Below are 19,201 nucleotides of genomic sequence, written 5' to 3' on the forward strand. Positions count from 1 at the left end.
ATCTGAAAACAGGCTGGAGGAGCGGCGGCCTGTGCCAAGTTCTAGACCCTCCTAGGCCTGGGGGACAGTGATCTTCCCCATGGAGTTGCCAGGAGTGTTAAACCTTTGATGTTCTTCCTGAAATCTAATCCTAAGTCTGAAAATGAGTTTATATATACACCAGTTGTGTGTTGTCCCTTTGCATGTGAATGATCTGTATCATATTATACACATCCTGCCCCAGCTACTGGCTCAGAATAAAGTGCATATCCAGATCACAGGATCCTTTGTGATTGGGTCCCTGCTGGCATCTGCAGATTCATCTCTTGCTGTGTCCCCAAACACACTCTGTGTAAATTGAAGACTCACAATGACCTCCTTGAATCTCCTGCCTTGAGCCTCACCACCAGCCCTGAGGTCTGTGCTCCATCCTGCAGCCTCAGTCATCTTTGTAACTCATTTGTAACATTCATGCTGCCCCTTCTTGAATGTTGCAGTGGGGCCCAAGCAGAAGAGGAGGCAGCTGTTGGGGAAAAATGCACTGTAGGTAGAAGGACAGCTTGAGCAAAGGCCCTGAGGCAGCAAAGCTCTGCCGTGGGGAGATGATGACAGATAGCCTGGTGGCTGGGACCAAGGTGTTAGGGGGGTGAGTGATGAGGCTGGACAGGGAGCTGGAGTTACTGCAGAAAACCTCCCATACAGGCCAGAGGAAATGGAGTCATCTCAGATTTGGAGGAGTTTATGTCTAATAAAAAAAAATCCCTCTTGTTATGTGTGGTGCTTTGCATCTTATGGCTTTTGTACCCGTTATCTCACTTATTCCTCTAACTTGTGAGGTAGGAGTTGCCACCACTTTTTACAGGAGATGAGGTGTCCCCCAGCAAACCAGTGGCAGAGCCTTGGTCTCTAGACCCCCCCACCTGTTGCGCTGACTCTTTCCCTCTCAACCCCCCTGCATGGCAGCTGGCAGAAGCCCATCCCTGATCTTCACCAACCGGCACGAAGTGCGGAGGATAGACCTGGTAAAGCGGGACTACTCACGGCTCATCCCCATGCTCAAGAACGTCGTGGCACTGGACGTTGAAGTTGCCACCAATCGCATCTACTGGTGTGACCTCTCCTACCGCAAGATCTACAGGTGAGCAGAGGCCTGGCTCCTGCAGCCAAGGCATGGAGAGGGCCTGACAGAGGAGGAGAGGACCGGTGGCCTCTGCACCCGCTCTGCCCCTAGGTTCCCCCAGGACAGAGTTGGGGCTTAGGAGGGGATGCAGGAGCACAGGGCACGTGGAACTGCCGGGACTTCCCCACCTGCTGGGCCAGCGGAGTCTGAGGGCTTTGTTGGGAGAGCACCTTTGGGCCCACACATGGGGGCTTTGACTGACCTCTGGCGGCCTGGTCGGGCAGTGCAAGGCACAGGATGGTGCCTCTGGCTTCGGCGGGGATTTTCAGAGCCACTCACATACATGTGTGTTGGATGCTCAGGACTCAAAGATGACTCAGACCTGGGCCTGCCTGGAGGATCCCACTCAGAACACAGTGATATCTCTTGTGATGATCATGAAGGAAAAGTATACAGGACACCTCCGACCCGGTCTGGGGGCTGCACTACACCCAGACCAGCCCTTCACATCACAGTCTGTTCCCAGGAAGGCTCCTCACACACACAAGAAAGTTCTCTCCTGGGAGCTTCTGCGTGCCCAAGTCCCCTTTGGTAGTCATGTCCTTTCTTTGTCCTGAGATCCACTTGGACTCAGGACTGCCGATGACCAGGCCCTGGGTGGACTGTTGAACAGGTGGTGGGATGGATGGATGGAAGCAATGCCAGTGGCTTCTCAATGACAACCCAGTGCCTATCACACCCCAGCGCACATAGACACACTCACACTCGCACACCCAGAACCAGCTCGAGCAGTGTGTGTCCAACAGTTGTGACTGAAAGAGGCAGGATTTGATGACAGACTGTGTGTGGGGCTGTAGCAGGAAGAGTTGAAATGAATTCCCACTTTCGTTTTGAGAGTTTCGGTTTCTTGCTTGGCACTTGGGTACCGTTCTCTGAGATGGGACCAGGAGGGGAGAGATGGTGGTGGGGTAGGCAGGCTGAGTGTGGCTGAGAAGAAGGGAATGGGGTGAATAGTTTGGGATGTGTTGCGTTCAAGGTGTCCATGAGACATTCAAAGGGGGCCAGTTGGCTTTATAGTCTGAAACTTAGACACTTGTCAAGATCAGAGAATTTGAGTCATGGATGGCCATGGGCACTGTGGAACTAACAGAGCAAAGAGAGGGTCTGGGGAGAAGAAAGCCTTGGGGAAAACAGCGTTTGGGAGACATAAAGCCCTGCTAGTGTTGCCCCCTGAGTGTCTGCTGTATTTTGGCGCCTTCTCTCTATTCTCACTGCCTCAGCCCTTCTGCAGACCCTCTTCGTCTCTCACTTGGACGTGCTCACAGCCTCCTAACTGGTCTCCCTGCCTTTATCCCCTCCCGCTCCAAACCCTTTCGTACTCTGCACGTGCCACAGTGATCTAACTCCCCTGTCTGGCCATGTCCTCTGACCTGTTCAGTTTTACCCTTAGCGCATATTCGAGGGCCATCAGGAGATGGCCCCTTCTACCTACTCCCCGTCTCACACCCTCACTTACCCCCTCCACCCCTGCCCGCTGGCTCTCTCAGTGTTTCAGAACATGTGCTTTGGCATCTGCACATGCTGACTCTAACCCGACCTGTCTGTTCCTTGTGTTCCTGGTGAACAGATCCTTCAGGGCTCAACCACAAGGCCTCCTCCAGCCCCCCAGGGTGATGTAGTTTCCATTTCTCTGCTGGTACAGCCTCTGATACTTTCCGTAATCACAGAGTATTGGTGTAATTATTGGGCTATAAATTTCTGTCCCTTCTAAACTGAGCTCCTTCAGGCCAGAGACTGTGGCTGACTCAAGCTTGTGTCCTTACCCTGGTGGCCCAGAGAACCCATTGAATGGAACTGAGCCAAGCTCCTCTCTGGTGCACTGCCATGGCCCAGAGGGAAGAGAGGGGAAGGGCAGCTGCAGACGGGCCCCGGCGGTGGCATGCCTGCCCACGCGAGCCCTGGTTGCTCCTAGCGCCTACATGGACAAAGCCAGCAACCCCGTGGAGCAGGATGTCCTCATTGACGAGCAGCTGCACTCTCCCGAGGGCCTGGCGGTGGACTGGGTCCACAAGCACATCTACTGGACCGACTCTGGCAACAAGACCATCTCCGTGGCCACAGTTGATGGCAAACGCCGATGTACTCTCTTCAGCCGTAACCTCAGCGAACCCCGGGCCATTGCCGTCGACCCCCTGCAAAGGTGAGTGTTCCCACCCCCAGACTGTGCTGGGCGCTCAGTCTGCACACGTCTGTCACCAGAGCTATCTCGAGGGCTTCGGAAGGCCCTGGGCCACCCAGACACAGGCAATGGGGGAGAGAGTCCCTGCGGGCCCCTCAGCCTATGAGCGCCTGACCAGGGGTCCTTGTGCACTGGCTGTCAGGGCACTCCCAGGACTGGGATACTCATCATATCACAGAACTGAGCATCTCAGGGCGCTGGAGACTGTAGATATTCCTGGGGCAGGACGTCTTCCCTCAGGTTGCCATGCGCTGCAGGTGGGCATCTGGTAGGTGCTCATACTCCCAGAGACAGGAGCCCATTACATCCCACACAGCCTGTTTGAGTGGGGGGCAGCTCTGCCCGTTGGAAAGTGATCTTTGTTTGTTTCTCACATTCCCAAATCTCTCTGATTGGCCTCTGGGGTTACCTCTGGCTGTCTCCTCCCTGCCCTTCCAGACAGCCAGAGAGATTTGAGGAACAAAATTACAGGGTCTACTCTGCTCCAGGCTGCCCACCTCCATCCCCACCCATGTTGCCCACAGTCTCCGGGCCCCTCATTACCCAGGCTGACCTGCTCTGGCCATGCCTCTGTACTGGGAGTAGGGATTCTGAACAGAGCAGGACTCCCTCCCTTCCTCAGTAGTGATGTCCTGAGATGGCATGGTTTTTAAGCAGCTGCATCCTATTGCTTGCCAGAATCACCAGCTTCCTCCTTCTGCTGTTTCCTTAATTGTTAAGCAGCGATAAGAGAACCCTCTTCTTCCAGTCGGGCAGCTGGGGTTGGGGCTGGCCACCCGAGAGGGTGTGTGTGGCCTTGGGAAGTGACTGACAGCTGCCATTTACTCGGCACACACAGGTGCACCCAGCACAGTCCCAGGCATTCTGCAGACACTGAGTCATCTCATTTAACCCCACCTCAACCCTGTTCCCGGTCTGCTGTCATACAGACCTGGGGCTGTACCTGCCATGTCCCCCAAACCATGTGGTTACACCCAGCCCATCCCTAGTCCGTTGTGGATCTGCCAGGGTCCCAGCAGGAAACCCACTGCACACTCAGATGAAGATAATTTGAGGCCGGTTAAACCTTTAGAGCATGAGCCAGTTGGAGTCAGCTTTGTGTGGGAGAGTCAGGGGAATAGACATCCTGACCTCAGTCTGTCCTCTTCCCCCTCCAATATTTTGCTGAATCCAACTGGAAGCCAGACAGCTAGGGAGTCAAGCCCATTGATGTGGTTTCCACGTGCACCAGCCTTTTGCTGTACAGAGCAGAATGGCGATGGGATTCAGAGCAGCAAATGGAAGGGATCCAGAACAATCACTCGGCCCTTTAGCCTGGAGCCAGCTTGGCTGGACACCAGGCTTCAGCAGAGGCATTATGGGGAGGGTTAAGCATGCAGGCTTGAATTTCAACTTAAATTTGAAGCCTGGTTTCTCTGCTTGTTCACATCGTGATCTTAGGAAAGTCAGCCCCTCTGAGCCACAATTTATTCATCTGTAAATGGGACTAGTAATGATACCCTTCTGGGGTAATTGTGAGGCTAGAATGAAAACACTAGTTTGTTCAACAAATAGTAAATGAAGACCTATATCACACACAAACCACCTGCCAGGCATAAAGTGAGGACTAACGCAGATGAGGGACCCTCCCTTAGTGGAGCTTGTAGACTAGTGGGGAAACAGACAGCAAACAAACACACCACACGCCAGAAAGCCTACAAAAATCAACAATGGTGTGAGCGCTGCAGAAGGGAAGAACGGGGTGCTTTAAGAGAAGATAACAGGGAGAACCTACTTACTTGGAGGGGAAGGAAGAACCTACTTCCTAACAGAGGAAGATTCTCTACTGAAAAGACATTGTAAATGGGAAAAGAGTGGGAGCGAAGGCTCCGTGAAGGCCTTGGTGCCCTGAAGGACCTAAGAGAAGCCCTGTGGGGCAGCTGTGAGGTTTGTAAGGAAGGTGGGCGATGGTGCTAGGAGAAATAGCCAGAGAGGTAGGCAGGGCCCTGGTCATGCAGAGCCTTGTCAGCTGTGGTAAGGATTTGGGATCTGATTTTAAGGTCAATAGGAGAAGCCATCATGAAGTTTAAAAACTGGAGAGTGGTAGATCTTAAAAGTCCTCATCACAAGAAAAACCACTGTAGCTATGTGTGGTGCTGGATGTGAACTGGCTTATTACAGCAGTCGTTTTGCAATATATACAAATACTGAATCATTGTGTAATGCACCTGAAACCAGCTCACCTGTCAGTTCTAAGACTGGATGTTCCCATGAACTCTAGAGGTCTGCTTCCAGTCCCCACTAAGCATGATCCAGCGGGCCGTTGAGTCCTTGTGAGCCAGACCACCCCAGTCACGTTCCCTGTCAAGAAGCTCAGCTGGGTTTTCTCTCCTCTAGGTTCATGTATTGGTCTGACTGGGGGTTCCAGGCCAAGATTGAGAAGTCCGGGCTCAACGGCGTGGGCCGGCAGACACTGGTATCGGATGGTATTGAGTGGCCCAACGGAATCACCCTGGGTGAGCCCTGCCTTCTGTTGTAGTGCCTGACACTGACCACTGCCTGGAGCTCCATGGGTCTCATCTCCACATCCCCTCTTAGAGCCAGTGCCTATGTTTCCTGATGGTTTCCCTGGGCTGGCCTCCTCCTGAGGCCTGGCCTGGAGATGTGGGCAGGGAAGGGGCACAAAGGAGCCAAGGTCCAGGCTGCAGTCGCAGGCTCAGCAACTGATCCCCTCGTCCTTTTCCTCCCCAAGATTTGCTGAACCAGCGCTTGTACTGGGTGGACTCCAAGCTGCACCAGCTGTCCAGCATTGACTTCAGTGGAGGCAACAGGAAGATGCTGATTTCCTCCCCTGACTTCTTGAGCCACCCTTTTGGGATAGCTGTGTTTGAGGTGAGCCCCGAGAGGGGAGGCAAGGCTCCTTCAGGAAGCTGGAGCCTAGGAAAGGCTGTTCACACAGGACGACTCCCTGAGACTCGTCCAGGTGGAAACAAAGGTTCAGGGAAGCCAATTGGCTCGTCTGTATGCAATATGTGAGCTGCCTGCAAACAGAGGCTTTGCAGTCCCTTGTCCACCTGGCAGCCTCTCCTGTGCTTCCTCCCCAAGGCCCTTCCCCGAGAGCACTTCTCATAGGTAAGTTGCTAGACCTTGTGCGCTCAGCACCCAGCACTGTACCCACATATACAGAAGGTGCCCAATAAAGGGAGGAGGAGGAATGTACATTTCCTTAGTATCGTTTACTATTGGAAATGGCCTGATAGATGCTATTCAATTCAACCACTCGCACTCACTTTTGCTGGATCCTGGGGTCATAGGGGTGAACCAGGCATCATCCTAACCCTCAAGAAAAAGACCCCTCCCGCCCCACCCCACCAAAAAAAAAAAAAAAAAACCCCACAGCAACAAAAAAGAAGCTCATGGAAGAGTGAAGAGGCAAGACCTTCCTGTGTTCTGACCCTGACAACCTTTCTCCTTGGGGAATAAGGAAGCCAGAACCAATCAAGTTCTTGTACACACATACCTCTTCCCCATAACTTGCTCTGCCATCAAGGGGAGGGGAAGCAAGGGGACACTGGCCCATGGTGGGTGTGGGTAGTGTTTGCTTGGAGCAACATCACCCAGCACAGCTCTGAAACTGTGGGCAAAGCTCCACCTCCCACGTCCAGCCTCTGCTTCAAAAGACAGGTGTGTTCAGACACATGTGTTTGTACTTGTGCATATATGTGGCATGTATGTGGATGTGCATGTGTATACATAAATGCATCTGTTAAAACATGTGCATTCCTGTATGTGCTAGTGCTTGTGAATGTAAACGTGTATACCAATAATTAGACAAGTGCTCATTTAGGTTCGAGTGTGCCTTTGGGTATGTAGATGAGCATGTGGGCTTGTGTCTAGGTCTGCACAGAGTGCATGGTTGTACCTGTAAATGTGAATTTGTCTACATATGCACATCTAGGCTTGTGTGGACTAACCATTGAATGCACACGCGTGTACACCCAGAGGCTGCAGGAGGAGGCCCTGTAGGGATAATACTCACTAAACCACACATCCTCTCCGATCTTGGTCCCGGGCCCTAGTGACGGTAATAGCTAAAGAGACCCAACCCAACCCTGGTTCTGCTGAACTCCAAGAAGCAGGACTAGCTCAGCGTTAATGAGCAGCCTTTAGGCCAAAGCACAGAATCACTGAGTAACCCTCTGAGACAGAAGGAAACCACAGCGTATGCCACAGGTTAGAGCTGAGAGTCCCACCGCGAATCCGTGGACAGGAGACCTCAGGGGAAATGCCGGAGCAGTTCTGGTGACTGTGGTTTGGGCCTGAGCCCTCAGACAGAGGTCATGGGTTTAGGCTCTAGGCCATTCTCTGTATCTGTACCCCACAGGACAAGGTGTTCTGGACGGACCTGGAGAATGAGGCCATTTTCAGTGCAAATCGGCTCAACGGCCTGGAAATCTCCGTCCTAGCTGAGAACCTCAACAACCCACATGATATAGTCATCTTCCATGAGCTGAAGCAGCCAAGAGGTGAGCCTTCCCCAGTCCTAGGTCCCCTGCCTACATCCTCTCCATCCAATAGGCAGGCTGCGTTCACATTCGTGTCACATCCCAGCACCCCCTGAGGCAGTGCTGACAGTCCCTCTCATGGGTGAACTGCTTAGCTGTCACATATTTTATTTCATTTGCCTCACGCTCTTGGTGAACTAAGCCTGGGTATAAATAAGTGAACATACAAATGTCCCATTTTTGTCAGTCTTACAAAGTATGGCAATTACTGTTCTCATTTAACCGCTGAAGAAACTGTAGTGGAGAGGTAAAATAACGTCGGCAGATCGTAGAGCTAACCCTAAACCTAGATCTGTCTGATTCCAGAGCAACTTTGGCCGTGAAGAAGCCCATTGCTTCTCATCTGTCATTTGTTCATACTTGGCAGTGGTATAAAGTAATGTATCCTAGGGCCGTCAGTAAGTCAGCTGGCTGGTTGGGAACAAAAGCCAAGAATCCTACCATTAGGTTGTTCCCGCCTCTGTCACTAGGGTATCCTCAGTTTAACTGTAACAGAGAGGGTGAAGGTGGGGGAAAGCGGGTAAGGAAATCAGGTTGGTGCCTGATTCTAGATCTAGAAATTTAAAGAAGAAAGAGATGTGGCATAGGGAGGAAAAAAACATGGTCTCTGGAGTCCAACAGACCTGAGTTTAAATTGTCTCCAAAATTACAAGAGGTACAGCGTTGACAAGTTTGTTCTTTTTAAGCAGTCTTTTTTTTTTTTTTTTTGGTCAGTCTGGGCATAACACCCAGCCCTCAGAGTTGTCGTCAGCATTAAACGAACGTGGGGATAAAACAGCAGGTCCAGTGGTGGAAGGTGCTCGACAGAAGTAGCAGAAAAAGTGTTTCGATTGAGCTGAGTGGGTAGGGCCTCATCCCTGGGAGGACGGGGAACCTGGCATTTCCCATCTGTGCCCTGACGCTCTCTCTGGCCATCTCTCTCTGTGCCCATAGCTGCAGATGCCTGTGAGCTGAGTGCCCAGCCCAATGGAGGCTGTGAGTACCTGTGCCTTCCTGCTCCTCAGATCTCCAGCCACTCCCCCAAGTACACGTGTGCCTGTCCTGACACAATGTGGCTGGGCCCTGACATGAAGAGGTGCTACCGAGGTGAGCAGAGCTACCGGGAGGGCTGGTCCCTGGGAATGGCAGACCCATCTGCTGAAGTCTTCCTTGATTTCTGGGAAACTGTGCATCCCTGGATTCCTCCATGTTCTCTGGCTGCTTTTTGCCTTTGTAGCCTCTTCATTACCTACCCTGAGTTCCGGTGTCCTGTAGGGTCCCTCCAAGGCTGACTCTTCTCGCTTCCAAGAAAGATGCACATATACACACAGCATTTTAAATTCAGCTTCAGGGGGATCCAGAACCCCTTGAAGACCTCAAATTAAGAACCCTTTATCCCCATGGCTTCAGTTACTATTTGTATGCAAGTGACTATAATCTTGCCTGTTTCTCACCCAGAACTTCACACACTACCAAAAGTCCTTTTGTGATATGATTGGGACTAACTGAATACTTCAATCATATAAATCCTATTCATTCCCCAGTCTCAATGAAGATACACGGCCTTTTGTTTGAGCATAGGTCTGCTGCATCATTTATGATTTCCAGGTTCAATTGTTTATAGTAGAGTGAGAATTTGAACCTAGTAATATAACAGTATACATGTATTAAAAAAAAATCCTTCTCGATTTACATGATTTCCACTCCTCCCATTCTTTTATAGTGACCTTTCCCACACCTAATCTGACAGCACTGTTTTAATAACTCATCTTTATCAAATCAAGGTGCAGTATAAACAGATAAGGTGCTTGTCATTCAGCTAAAGAAAAGATCGTAGCCCATTCAGGAGGACTAGAAAGGGCATTTGAGTTGAGCCATGAGGATGAGTTTATACTTCATCGAGTATATTTATAGAGCAATAATTTAGGCACTAAAACAGCAAAGTTCTCTGTCCAAGTGATCTTCATGGTATTTCCCCTTCAGCACCTCAGTCTACCTCAACTACGACGTTAGCCTCTACCACAGCGAGGACACTAGCCGACACCACCAGAGCCCCTGGGACCACCAACCACAGCCCCACCTACCAGAACCACAGCACAGAGACACCGAGCCTGGCCACCGCGGTCCCAAGCTCAGTTAGTGTCCCCAGGGCTCCCAGCATCAGCCCGTCTACCCCAAGCCCTGCAACCAGCAACCACTCCCAACACTGTAAGGAAATGAGTTCTGCCTTCTTGCATGACATGGGGAGGGCGGGGTCCTAGGGAAGCCAGGGTGGGAGGATCTGTGGGAAGAAGAGATCATACCAGACTTTAGTGTTGGCTTATCAGCAGGGAGGAAGCAGGGGGATGTAGCGCACCAGCCTGCAATTTGGAGTCACAGGTGCTCCTGCCTCATAGAGGGTCTTGAGGGAAGCTACTTCTTGTCTCTGAGCCTGTTTTCTCACCTACCAAGTGGGATAATAATAACCCTTCCCTACCTGATTTGCAAGTTACGATGAGAGACAGAGGAGGCCATGTGAACAGAAGAGCTTGTGCACACAGCCTCTGCTGACTCCGGTGGTGTGTCTATGTCACACGCTACTGACGAGTATGAGGGCATGACCCTCAGATTCAGAAACTTAAACTTCAAAAGCCCTGGTCTCAGTTCTTTGAGAACCGAGGTTCTGAAAGGTTCCCCAGGTAGGTAGGTTCCCCAGGTAGTCATATCCATAACTATGGCTTGCTCATGCCTCTCTGCAAACCCTGGGATAAGTTCACCACTTATTAAATCATTAGGAGCCGTAATTGTCACTGCTAGAAATGTTCTGTCTCATTAACCAGTGAATACCTTTTAAATTGAGTTACCTGCTGGGGGGAGTTCATTTAAGAGGATAAACTATCTTTTAAATTTTTTCCCACATGTGCATGGCCCAGAAACTACGCAGCTTGGCAGCATCTTTCTAATCGAGCCCATCGTGGTCCAGAGTGGGATTTTCAGAGTTGAGTGCTTACCCTGGAGTTCAGAGAGGCAGATGGAAGCTGTGTAAAGTCCAGTTCCTCTTATCTGGGCAGAGCTCTGACCAAGGGGTCTCCCCACTGGCTTCATCACACTCTAGGCTTTAATATCACTGTCCTGTGTTTTCTCAGGACCCAGGCGGAGAAGAGAGCGGCATTTCCTCAGAAAACTTTGTAAACAGTGCACTCTTTCTCCCCTTAATAGTTAGGTTCCCTTAGAGTAACTTGGAGAAGTAGACCTGCTGAGAGGATGGCATCTGGCCGTTGCCAGGGGACAGTCATCTCCGGTCTAGGAGTAAATGTGGGTGATGGTTCGTCTCACACCTCAGAGGGCTATCATGAGTATACAAGGGAAAACTGCTTTTTAAGCTAAAAAATTCTATACAGATATTATAATGAAGATGAGTGTAAGAGTGGAAAAGATGGCACAACTTACTTTTAAAACTACATAGTACCATTTCCAAGCACTTTTCAGTTTAGAATCTGCTTTTATCTGCCCTATTTAGGCCTCACAAGAACTCCTACCCCACTCTCTGACCTCTTTGAACTTGGTAAGGCTGTGTCAGGCACTGTGCTAAGTAAGCACTTTACATGAATTGTCTCATTTAATCTTCACAATATCCCTAGGAAGTAGGTATATAATTATCCTCCTTTTAAAGGTAAAGAAATATGATATTTATGACATACAACAACTTGCCCAAGGTCACAGAAGGAGTGAATAGAGCCAGGATTTGAACCCTAGAAGTCTGACCAAGAAGCCTGTATTCTGGATTCTACTAAGCTATATTGTGTCTCATTTTGATAATGCAGACAGTACTGCAGACAGGATTTCTATTTCAGGTGGAAATAGGGAGAGATAAGGCAACAGATATTGGCTGAAAGAGGCAGTTGCCCCAAGCATCAACAACATAAAGACCTAAGGGTTCAGCCCCGAGCTTCCTGCCACCCAAACACTATGGAAAGGGGTAAGGGATTTAGGTCACAAGTCCTGGCTTTGAGCCCCAGCTTTGCCACTTTGAGACTCCCCCAAACTCCAATAAGACTCAATTTCCTCATCTGTGAAATGGAGATGACCTGTGTCCTGATAAGATCTGGAAAGACTAAATTATTAAGCATTGAGTAGGACCATCATTTTGGAACGGGGACAAGCAGCAGTTGGGTAGTTTTTACTGCATGAGGCCAGCGAGGAAAGACTTGGGCTCACAGTGATAGAGCATCATCCTGCAAATGTCTGTGTTTTGCAGATGGGAATGAAGATGGAAAGATGGGCTCCACAGTCACAGCTGCTGTCATTGGGATCATCGTGCCCATGGGTGAGTGTGGCCCCAAATCCCTGGGGAGAAAAGAGAAACCCTGCCCAGGGTTTGGGAAAAGTCGTTAGAAGGACAGAGCACTCAGCACACTGACCTCTCGTTGACTTTTCTGCCCTGGAAGCCTTTCTGCTCACCTCCTAGTCCTGGTGTAGTCTGGTTTCTTAGCTTGGCACCCACGGCCCTTTAGGACCTAGCCCCAAACAACTATCCAAATATTTCCCCCATTATCCCTCACTGACACTCTACATGCCAGCCATGTAAGCCAGCCAGACGGTAAGCTCCATGAGGACAGGCCTGGTGTCTCTCTTGCTCCCACTCTCCCCAGCTCCTAGCAGTATCTGGCATATGGGAGGAAATAACAAACTCGTTGAATTAATGAGTAGGACAAAAGTAATACACTGAAAAATATTAGTAGAGCTACTTGCCATTCCTTTGGTAGATCATGCTATCTTGCATTCTTTCTGTTTGGCTTTCAACAAACATTATCAAACAACTGTGTTCATGGGATTTTCCAGGCATGAATACTGGTGTAGTTTGCCATCTTCTCAACCCAGCGATTGAACCCGTGTCTCCTGCATTGGCAGGTGGATTCTTTACCACTGAGCCACATGGAAAGGCCTATCAAGCAGCTAGGGCTTCCCTGGTAGCTCAGCTGGTAAAGAATCCGCCTGCAGTGCAGAAGACCCCAGTTTGATTCCTGGGTTGGGTAGATCCCCTGGAGAAGGAAATGGCTGTCTACTCCAGTGTTCTGGCCTGGAGAATTCCAAGGACTGTATAGTCCATGGGGTCACAAAGAGTTGGCCATGACTGAGTGACTTTCCCTTTCACATCAAGCAGCTGTGATGTACCAGATTCTGTGATAAGGGGAGGGAAGGTGGTTAAAAATAAGTATGACATGGTTCTTGAGCATAATCAAAGCCATGGGACATGGCATGGGAGGGCGGGAGTGGGGTGGATGTGGAACATGGCCAGGATGAACATTTGTTTAAACCTCACAGAGAGCCCTGTGGGATGATTCATTCTTACCCGGATGTTCACTTGGTATGCTGCACATCCTGTCTCTCATGCCAGTCTTTTCTCTTGGTCGGATCTTTGCATTGTGATTGTCCATTTGTAGGTTTATCTCCCTTACTTGCCTATGAGTATCTCAAGGATAAGGACTTTGCCCTTTAATCTGGGAATCCCCAGTATTGTGGCGAGTTAGTGAGTGAATGTTTTAAAAACTTCAACACCACGCAAGGGACTGTGCGAGGTACCAAGGATTCAGGGAAGGAAAAGATTAACGACTTTTAAGAGCCTTTAGTCTTTAATCAGACTTAATCATTAAAAAGGTAATACAGGAGAGGAGTTACTGCATATTATAAGTGCCATGATAGAGGCATGACCCTCTGTGGAGGAAAGGGGGAGTAGGCACTTCTGGAGAAGGTGGCATGTGAATTGGTCTTGAAAGGTTCATCAGTAAAGGTGATGGTGAGAGCCAGGCTCATTTTGAGTGCAGTGAGTGGAAAATACTCAGCATTATGTAGTGAAAAAGAAATCAACCCCTTTCCTGCCATCCTCCGGTCTATAGAAGAACATGCATGTGCTGTTTCCCAGAGGTAACCTTCCCTAATATAACCATTATTTTCAATTTCTGCTAATCTGAGGGGTGAAAGACGAATATTCTTTCCCTGATACTTCCCTGTGAGGTAGAACATATTTTCATAAATGTATTGGCCATTTACATTTCATCCTTTATGAATTGGCTATTCATGGTCTTTTCTTATGTTTCTATTGATTCTGTATTGTTCTTACTTATGTATAGAAATTTTGATACATAATAAATGTTAAACCTTTGTAATATATGTTATAAATCATTTCTCCCATACATGATTTTTAAAATTTGTTGATGGTCTCTTTTGCCACGCATAAATTAAAATTTTGAAGTATCATATCATATCACAAGTCTCATGGGTTTTGTGTCCTGCTTAGGAAGGTCTTCCTCATTCTAAATTATTAAAATATCCCCTATATATTTTTCTACTATCAATATTTTAAGGATTTTTAGTGTTTGATTATTAATTTATTCAGAATTTACAGTGCAGCATGAGGTACAGATTTAACTATTTTTCTCTCATGCCTGTCTGGTTTTCACAAGACCATTATTGAATAGTTCATCCTTCCCTTGTGACTTGAATTGTCATCTTTATTATAAACTGTGTGCGTGTATATACCTTGATCTGCTTCTAGGCTATTTATTCTCCTCCACCAATTTCTATATACCATTCCTAGTTACTAGAAGCACATTTGTGATATGTTTTAATATCTAATAGGGCATTATTATTCTCACAACATTTTCTTAGCTGTTTTTATTCAATTTCTCTTCTAGGTAAACTTTAGAATCATCTTGTTAATTCTATAAAAAATATCATGAAATCTTACACTTTGGGTGTATAAATTGACATGGGGAGAATTTACATTTTTGTAGCATTGAACCTTCCCATTGAGGAACATGACACATCTCCCTATTTATTTGAACCTTCTTTTATGGGCTTCAGTAGAATTGTATAAATCACATAGGGCTTACACATTCCTACTGGGTTATCCCAAGTATTTTATAGTTTTTTGTTGGGTTGTTATGAATGTGTTCTTATTATATCCATTTTCTAATTGATTATTGCTGATTAATAAGAAAGCTATTGATTTGTTTGGGGTTTTTTTTTGGCCACAGTGTATGGCATGGTAGAACTTCCCCAACCTGGGATTGAACCCATGGCCCCTGCAGTGGAAGCGCAGAATCTTAACCACTGAACCACCAGGGAAGCCCCAATTTTTAATGTTGATTCTTGAGGAACTAAAATTATTTCCAATAGTTTTTCATCTGCTTTTCTAAGATTTTCCAAACTTACAATATCTGTTTATGATAGTTTGGTTTCTCTCTTTCCCATGCATGCCTTTCAATTCTTTGTCTGGTCTTACTGGGATAACAAATACTAGCAGCGATAGCAGGCATCCTTGCCCTGTTCCTGTCTTTATGGGTATCATTATTATTGATTATAATAATCTTACCAAAGTGGAAATCCCTCTATAGCACCCTGGATGGCTGTCATCCAGCCTCACTTGAGTACTCACTCAGGGTGACCGCTTACTATCTTATGAATCTGCTTGCCTCATTTTTGCCCAGCTCTATTTGAGAATTTCCTCCTTCACTCATTAGTATACCATTTGTTTTAACTCAGAGCCTGTGTTTCCCTGCTGTGCCCCCTTCTAGAGATGCTCCCCTTCTTGCAGAGACCCAGCTTTGGGAAGAAGCACCCCACCCCACCCTAGCCTCCCCTCTCCAATTTTGGGAGAGAATGGTTTCCTTAGAGAAATCTAGGGAAGCAGCAAGAATGTGGTGAAGAAATTCACTCAGTTACTCAGCATGTGACTGAGCACCTACTCAGTGCTGGACACTGGGCATAGAGAGAGAAAGAAGACACAGCTGCTGCCCTCAAAGAGCTCAGTCTAGCTGAGGATGCACAGAAAGTACAACATTGTGGTCTAGAAACACACGTGAGGGAAAACCTGACTGCACCATGGGATGTTGAGAGCATTTGAGCTGGGTCTTGAAGGGTGAGCAGTTAATGAAGGAAGAGCTAAGAGAAGGGCCTCCCAACAGCAGAAAAAGAATATGCAGAAACAGAGCCTGAGGAACAAGGGGCAGTCAAGTAGGAGTGGTGACAAGAAACGCACTGATGTCTGGGCAGCAGGCTGGAGCCTGCTGGATATACCCAGTGTGATGTGTCTCCTCCTCCAGTGGTCATAGCCCTGCTGTGCATGAGTGGCTACCTGATCTGGAGAAACTGGAAGCGGAAGAATACCAAAAGCATGAATTTCGACAATCCAGTGTACAGGAAAACAACCGAAGAGGAGGAGGAGGATGAGCTGCACATAGGGAGGACTGCTCAGATTGGCCATGTCTACCCAGCAGTAAGTATTCCTTGCAGGAAGGATTCCTTCCTTCCTTCCTTTCCTTCCTTCCCCTCTCCCTCCCTCCCTCCCTCCTTTAGACATTTATCAAGAACGAACCATGTGCCAGGCATTGTTCTAGGCCCTGGGGACACAGAAATGCTGGGGCAGGTGGTTGGGGTAGAAGGGTATCAGAACCACCTTGTACCTAGAAGCTCTTCCTGGAGTAAAGAGGCCTGTCTTTGTGCTGAGCAAGTTTTCAGAACCTGTGGCCTAGAAGGGTAACTGTGGTCGTTCAGTTCAAACACATTCATTTCAGTAAGCACTGTACACCAGTTATGTGCCAAGTGCCACATTAGATACCAAGTGTCCAAAAGTTAAGAAGGAATGTACTTGCTTCCGGGGAGCTGGTGGGGGAGTTAAGAGTCACTTGCTATTGAACAGCTGTGTGCTAAGTGCCATGGTGGAAGCCCAGGGGCCTCCTCTTCTAAGAAGCCTTCCCTGGTTTCTTTTTCTCCCACTGCCTCTCTCCATCACAACACATGTCACACTGCAGTCTGCTTGCCTTTATACTCATTGGTCTCCCCACTAGACTGTGAGCTCCTTGAGGGCAGGATTGTCTGATTAATATTTCCCTGGTACCTAGCACAGCATAGCTGGCTCCCAGTAAATATTTGTTGAACCAATGCTATGGAAGTATCCAAAAAGGAGCTGTTAATGCTGTTTGAGAAATCAGGCAGGAATGCCTCACAGAGGAGGTGACAGATGAACTGTGTCCTTGAAAGATTAATAGTAGTTTTCCATGTAGAGAAGGGGGAAAATGACATTTCAGAAAGAAGCACATGCAGAGGCCGAGAGGCACAGCAGGGCATGGCTTGTTGGGGGAGCGAGGACCACACAGTGGCTGAAGCAGATGTCATGGTTGTATAGCCGAGTCGGGGCTGAGTGTGACCTCATAGGTCATCCAGTCCATCCCCCTGTCAGGCAATCAGCAGCTTTGATCACCCACTGTGGGCAGAGCCCTGTCTTGGGGAGACCAGAGAACTGGAAGACCCAGCCCCTGCCCTCAAGGAGCTTTTTGTCTTGCCGGGGGAACCAAGGTCACAGCCGCACCAACTCCCGAAGAACCCTCTTTCCGAGCTGCCTGTCGTCAAGTGCAAGGTAGGGCAGTGCCACTCTGAGTCTGAGGGGCTGATGAGTGAGGGCATGAACCAGACAGGTGCAGCCAATCCTCAAAGGCTTTCTGGTTCTGGAAGGCTGCAAATTGTGAGCTGGGTGTTGGGGCAAACAGGAAAGATGGGCAAGTTGCAGACTAAGGAAATGGCATGTGGAAGAAATGACTGAGTATGGGGCAGGACAGACAGAATGGCTGCTAAAGCTATAAAGGGGAGACATGGGAGATAAGTTTGACAAGTGAGGGTTAGCAGATGGCCTTGAGGGTCCTTAACCTCGGCCAGTCCAAGCCAACAGTTGCTTAACAAGTTTTTAAAGATCAGAGAGGGCACAGTGGAAGGAATGTTGAGCTTGGAGTAAGGAGATGACTCCCGGTTTCACTGTTCCACAGCCCTGTGATCTCTGTCCTTTCTGTGTGCTCACTTTTATTTGTAAAATGGGAATGATAACCCCCATTCCCTTTACGATCTAAGTTCAAGTGAGATAGCACATGTGAGAATGCTTTGTGAGTTATAAAGCTCCCTGTACGTGTGACATGTCACTGTTCCCAGAGAAGGAAACAGTCACTCAGGAGGAGCTATTCCTGATGAAACTAAGGCCTGAGGAATAAGCTCCTGCCAGCTGCAGAGAAATAGAGTAGGAGGGCGAGGAAATTGACATTTAGTAAGAATCTACTGTTTCAGACACTACTCAGTGTTTTACATAAATTTTCTTGTTTAGTCTTTACAGTAACTTATATACTTGACATTATTAGCCCCATTTTGCAGATGAGGAAACTGAGACTCAGAGAAATTGAATAACTTACCTAGGATCACAACTAGGAAGTGGCAGAACCAGGATTCACACTCTTGTCTGTATGTACACGAAAGTCTATGCTCTTTCTGCTATATCTCAGAGTATCTAGCCTTGAAGCTGTGGAAATCAGTGTTCTCAACAACCTTTTCTCTCCCCTGGCCCCTTCTTGGGTAGCTCCACTATCACTGCGGGGACCTGCCTTTGGCCTGGAGATCTGTCTTGAGGAGGAGGGTAACACAGTAGAAGAAGTTTAGTGGAGCAAGGCCATGACATTCATGCAAAATCACAAACAGGCCAAAGATGATTTGAAAGGCAGTGGATTTGTATAATGTCCAGAAATGGAAAATGCTAGTCTGGTTCTATCTTATGCTGGTTAGGTTGATGTAGAATACTCTGGATCCCATATGTGTTAGATACTATATTAAACACTCTACATACCTGATCTCATTTGATAGGTCCTACTACTATTCCCATTTAAAAGGTGATGAAACCGAGACTCACAGAGATAAAGTGGCTAGCCCAAATTCATAAAGCTATGAGAAAGATCTTAAAACAATGGGGTCTATCCAAAGGAGGGTATTGAGGAAGTGGAAGAGTGGGGCATAGGATAACATCAGGACCACGTTGGGGGAGCTAGATGTGCCTGGAGAAGAAGACGCTCAGAAGAAAGGGAAGGGAATTCAAACTGAAAATTTCAAGGGTTGTCTGTGTAGAACTCTCTGAGTCTAAGAGAGAGAATCAGGGAACATCAGAAGAAATAAAGAAACAGATCTCATGTCAATATAGGAAAGAATGTAAATCTATTGTCTACAGTGGAATAGACTGGCTCAGGGGTTAGTGGTCTCACCATCTAGGGTCACCCATTTGTGGCAGAGGGAAGTCGAGTATCTAGTGACTAGAAAGTAGGGGTGAGGGAAAGAGGGGTTAACATAATTGACCTCCATTGCCTTCCAATTCTACACAATTAGTTGGACGGGTGCAGCTGATTACCTTCCTGATTATGATCAGTATGATAGAAAAAGGTAACTAAAGAGGCCTGGGATTAAACATTTGCAAAGCTAACCCACTGAAATTCAGCAAAATCCTGAAAGGGAGGATGGAGAGAGTTTAGATCTCTGTAGCCCCCTTCTTTACAG

General features: G+C 48.1%; 1 protein-coding gene across 12 annotated transcripts in view; it reads left to right on the forward strand.

Annotated features, from left to right (window-relative positions):
- Nucleotides 1–19,201, forward strand: part of LRP8 (LDL receptor related protein 8) — an 80,110-nt gene that overhangs the window by 55,799 nt on the left and 5,110 nt on the right. For 9 of the 12 annotated variants that reach the window (XM_070368023.1, XM_070368025.1, XM_070368026.1 and 6 more), the window contains 10 exons: nt 943–1,117; nt 3,072–3,299; nt 5,715–5,833; nt 6,070–6,209; nt 7,702–7,843; nt 8,816–8,968; nt 9,845–10,069; nt 12,099–12,167; nt 15,946–16,118; nt 17,082–17,258. In XM_070368023.1, coding sequence (XP_070224124.1) covers nt 943–1,117; nt 3,072–3,299; nt 5,715–5,833; nt 6,070–6,209; nt 7,702–7,843; nt 8,816–8,968; nt 9,845–10,069; nt 12,099–12,167; nt 15,946–16,118; nt 17,082–17,258 — 1,601 coding nt within the window. The remainder of the gene's footprint in view (nt 1–942; nt 1,118–3,071; nt 3,300–5,714; nt 5,834–6,069; nt 6,210–7,701; nt 7,844–8,815; nt 8,969–9,844; nt 10,070–12,098; nt 12,168–15,945; nt 16,119–17,081; nt 17,259–19,201) is intronic. The other 3 variants (XM_070368024.1, XM_070368027.1, XM_070368031.1) reach the window with 1 other exon arrangement.

This window comes from Bos mutus, chromosome 3 (assembly GCF_027580195.1).
Source record: "Bos mutus isolate GX-2022 chromosome 3, NWIPB_WYAK_1.1, whole genome shotgun sequence".
Classification (NCBI taxonomy): Eukaryota; Metazoa; Chordata; class Mammalia; order Artiodactyla; family Bovidae; genus Bos; species Bos mutus.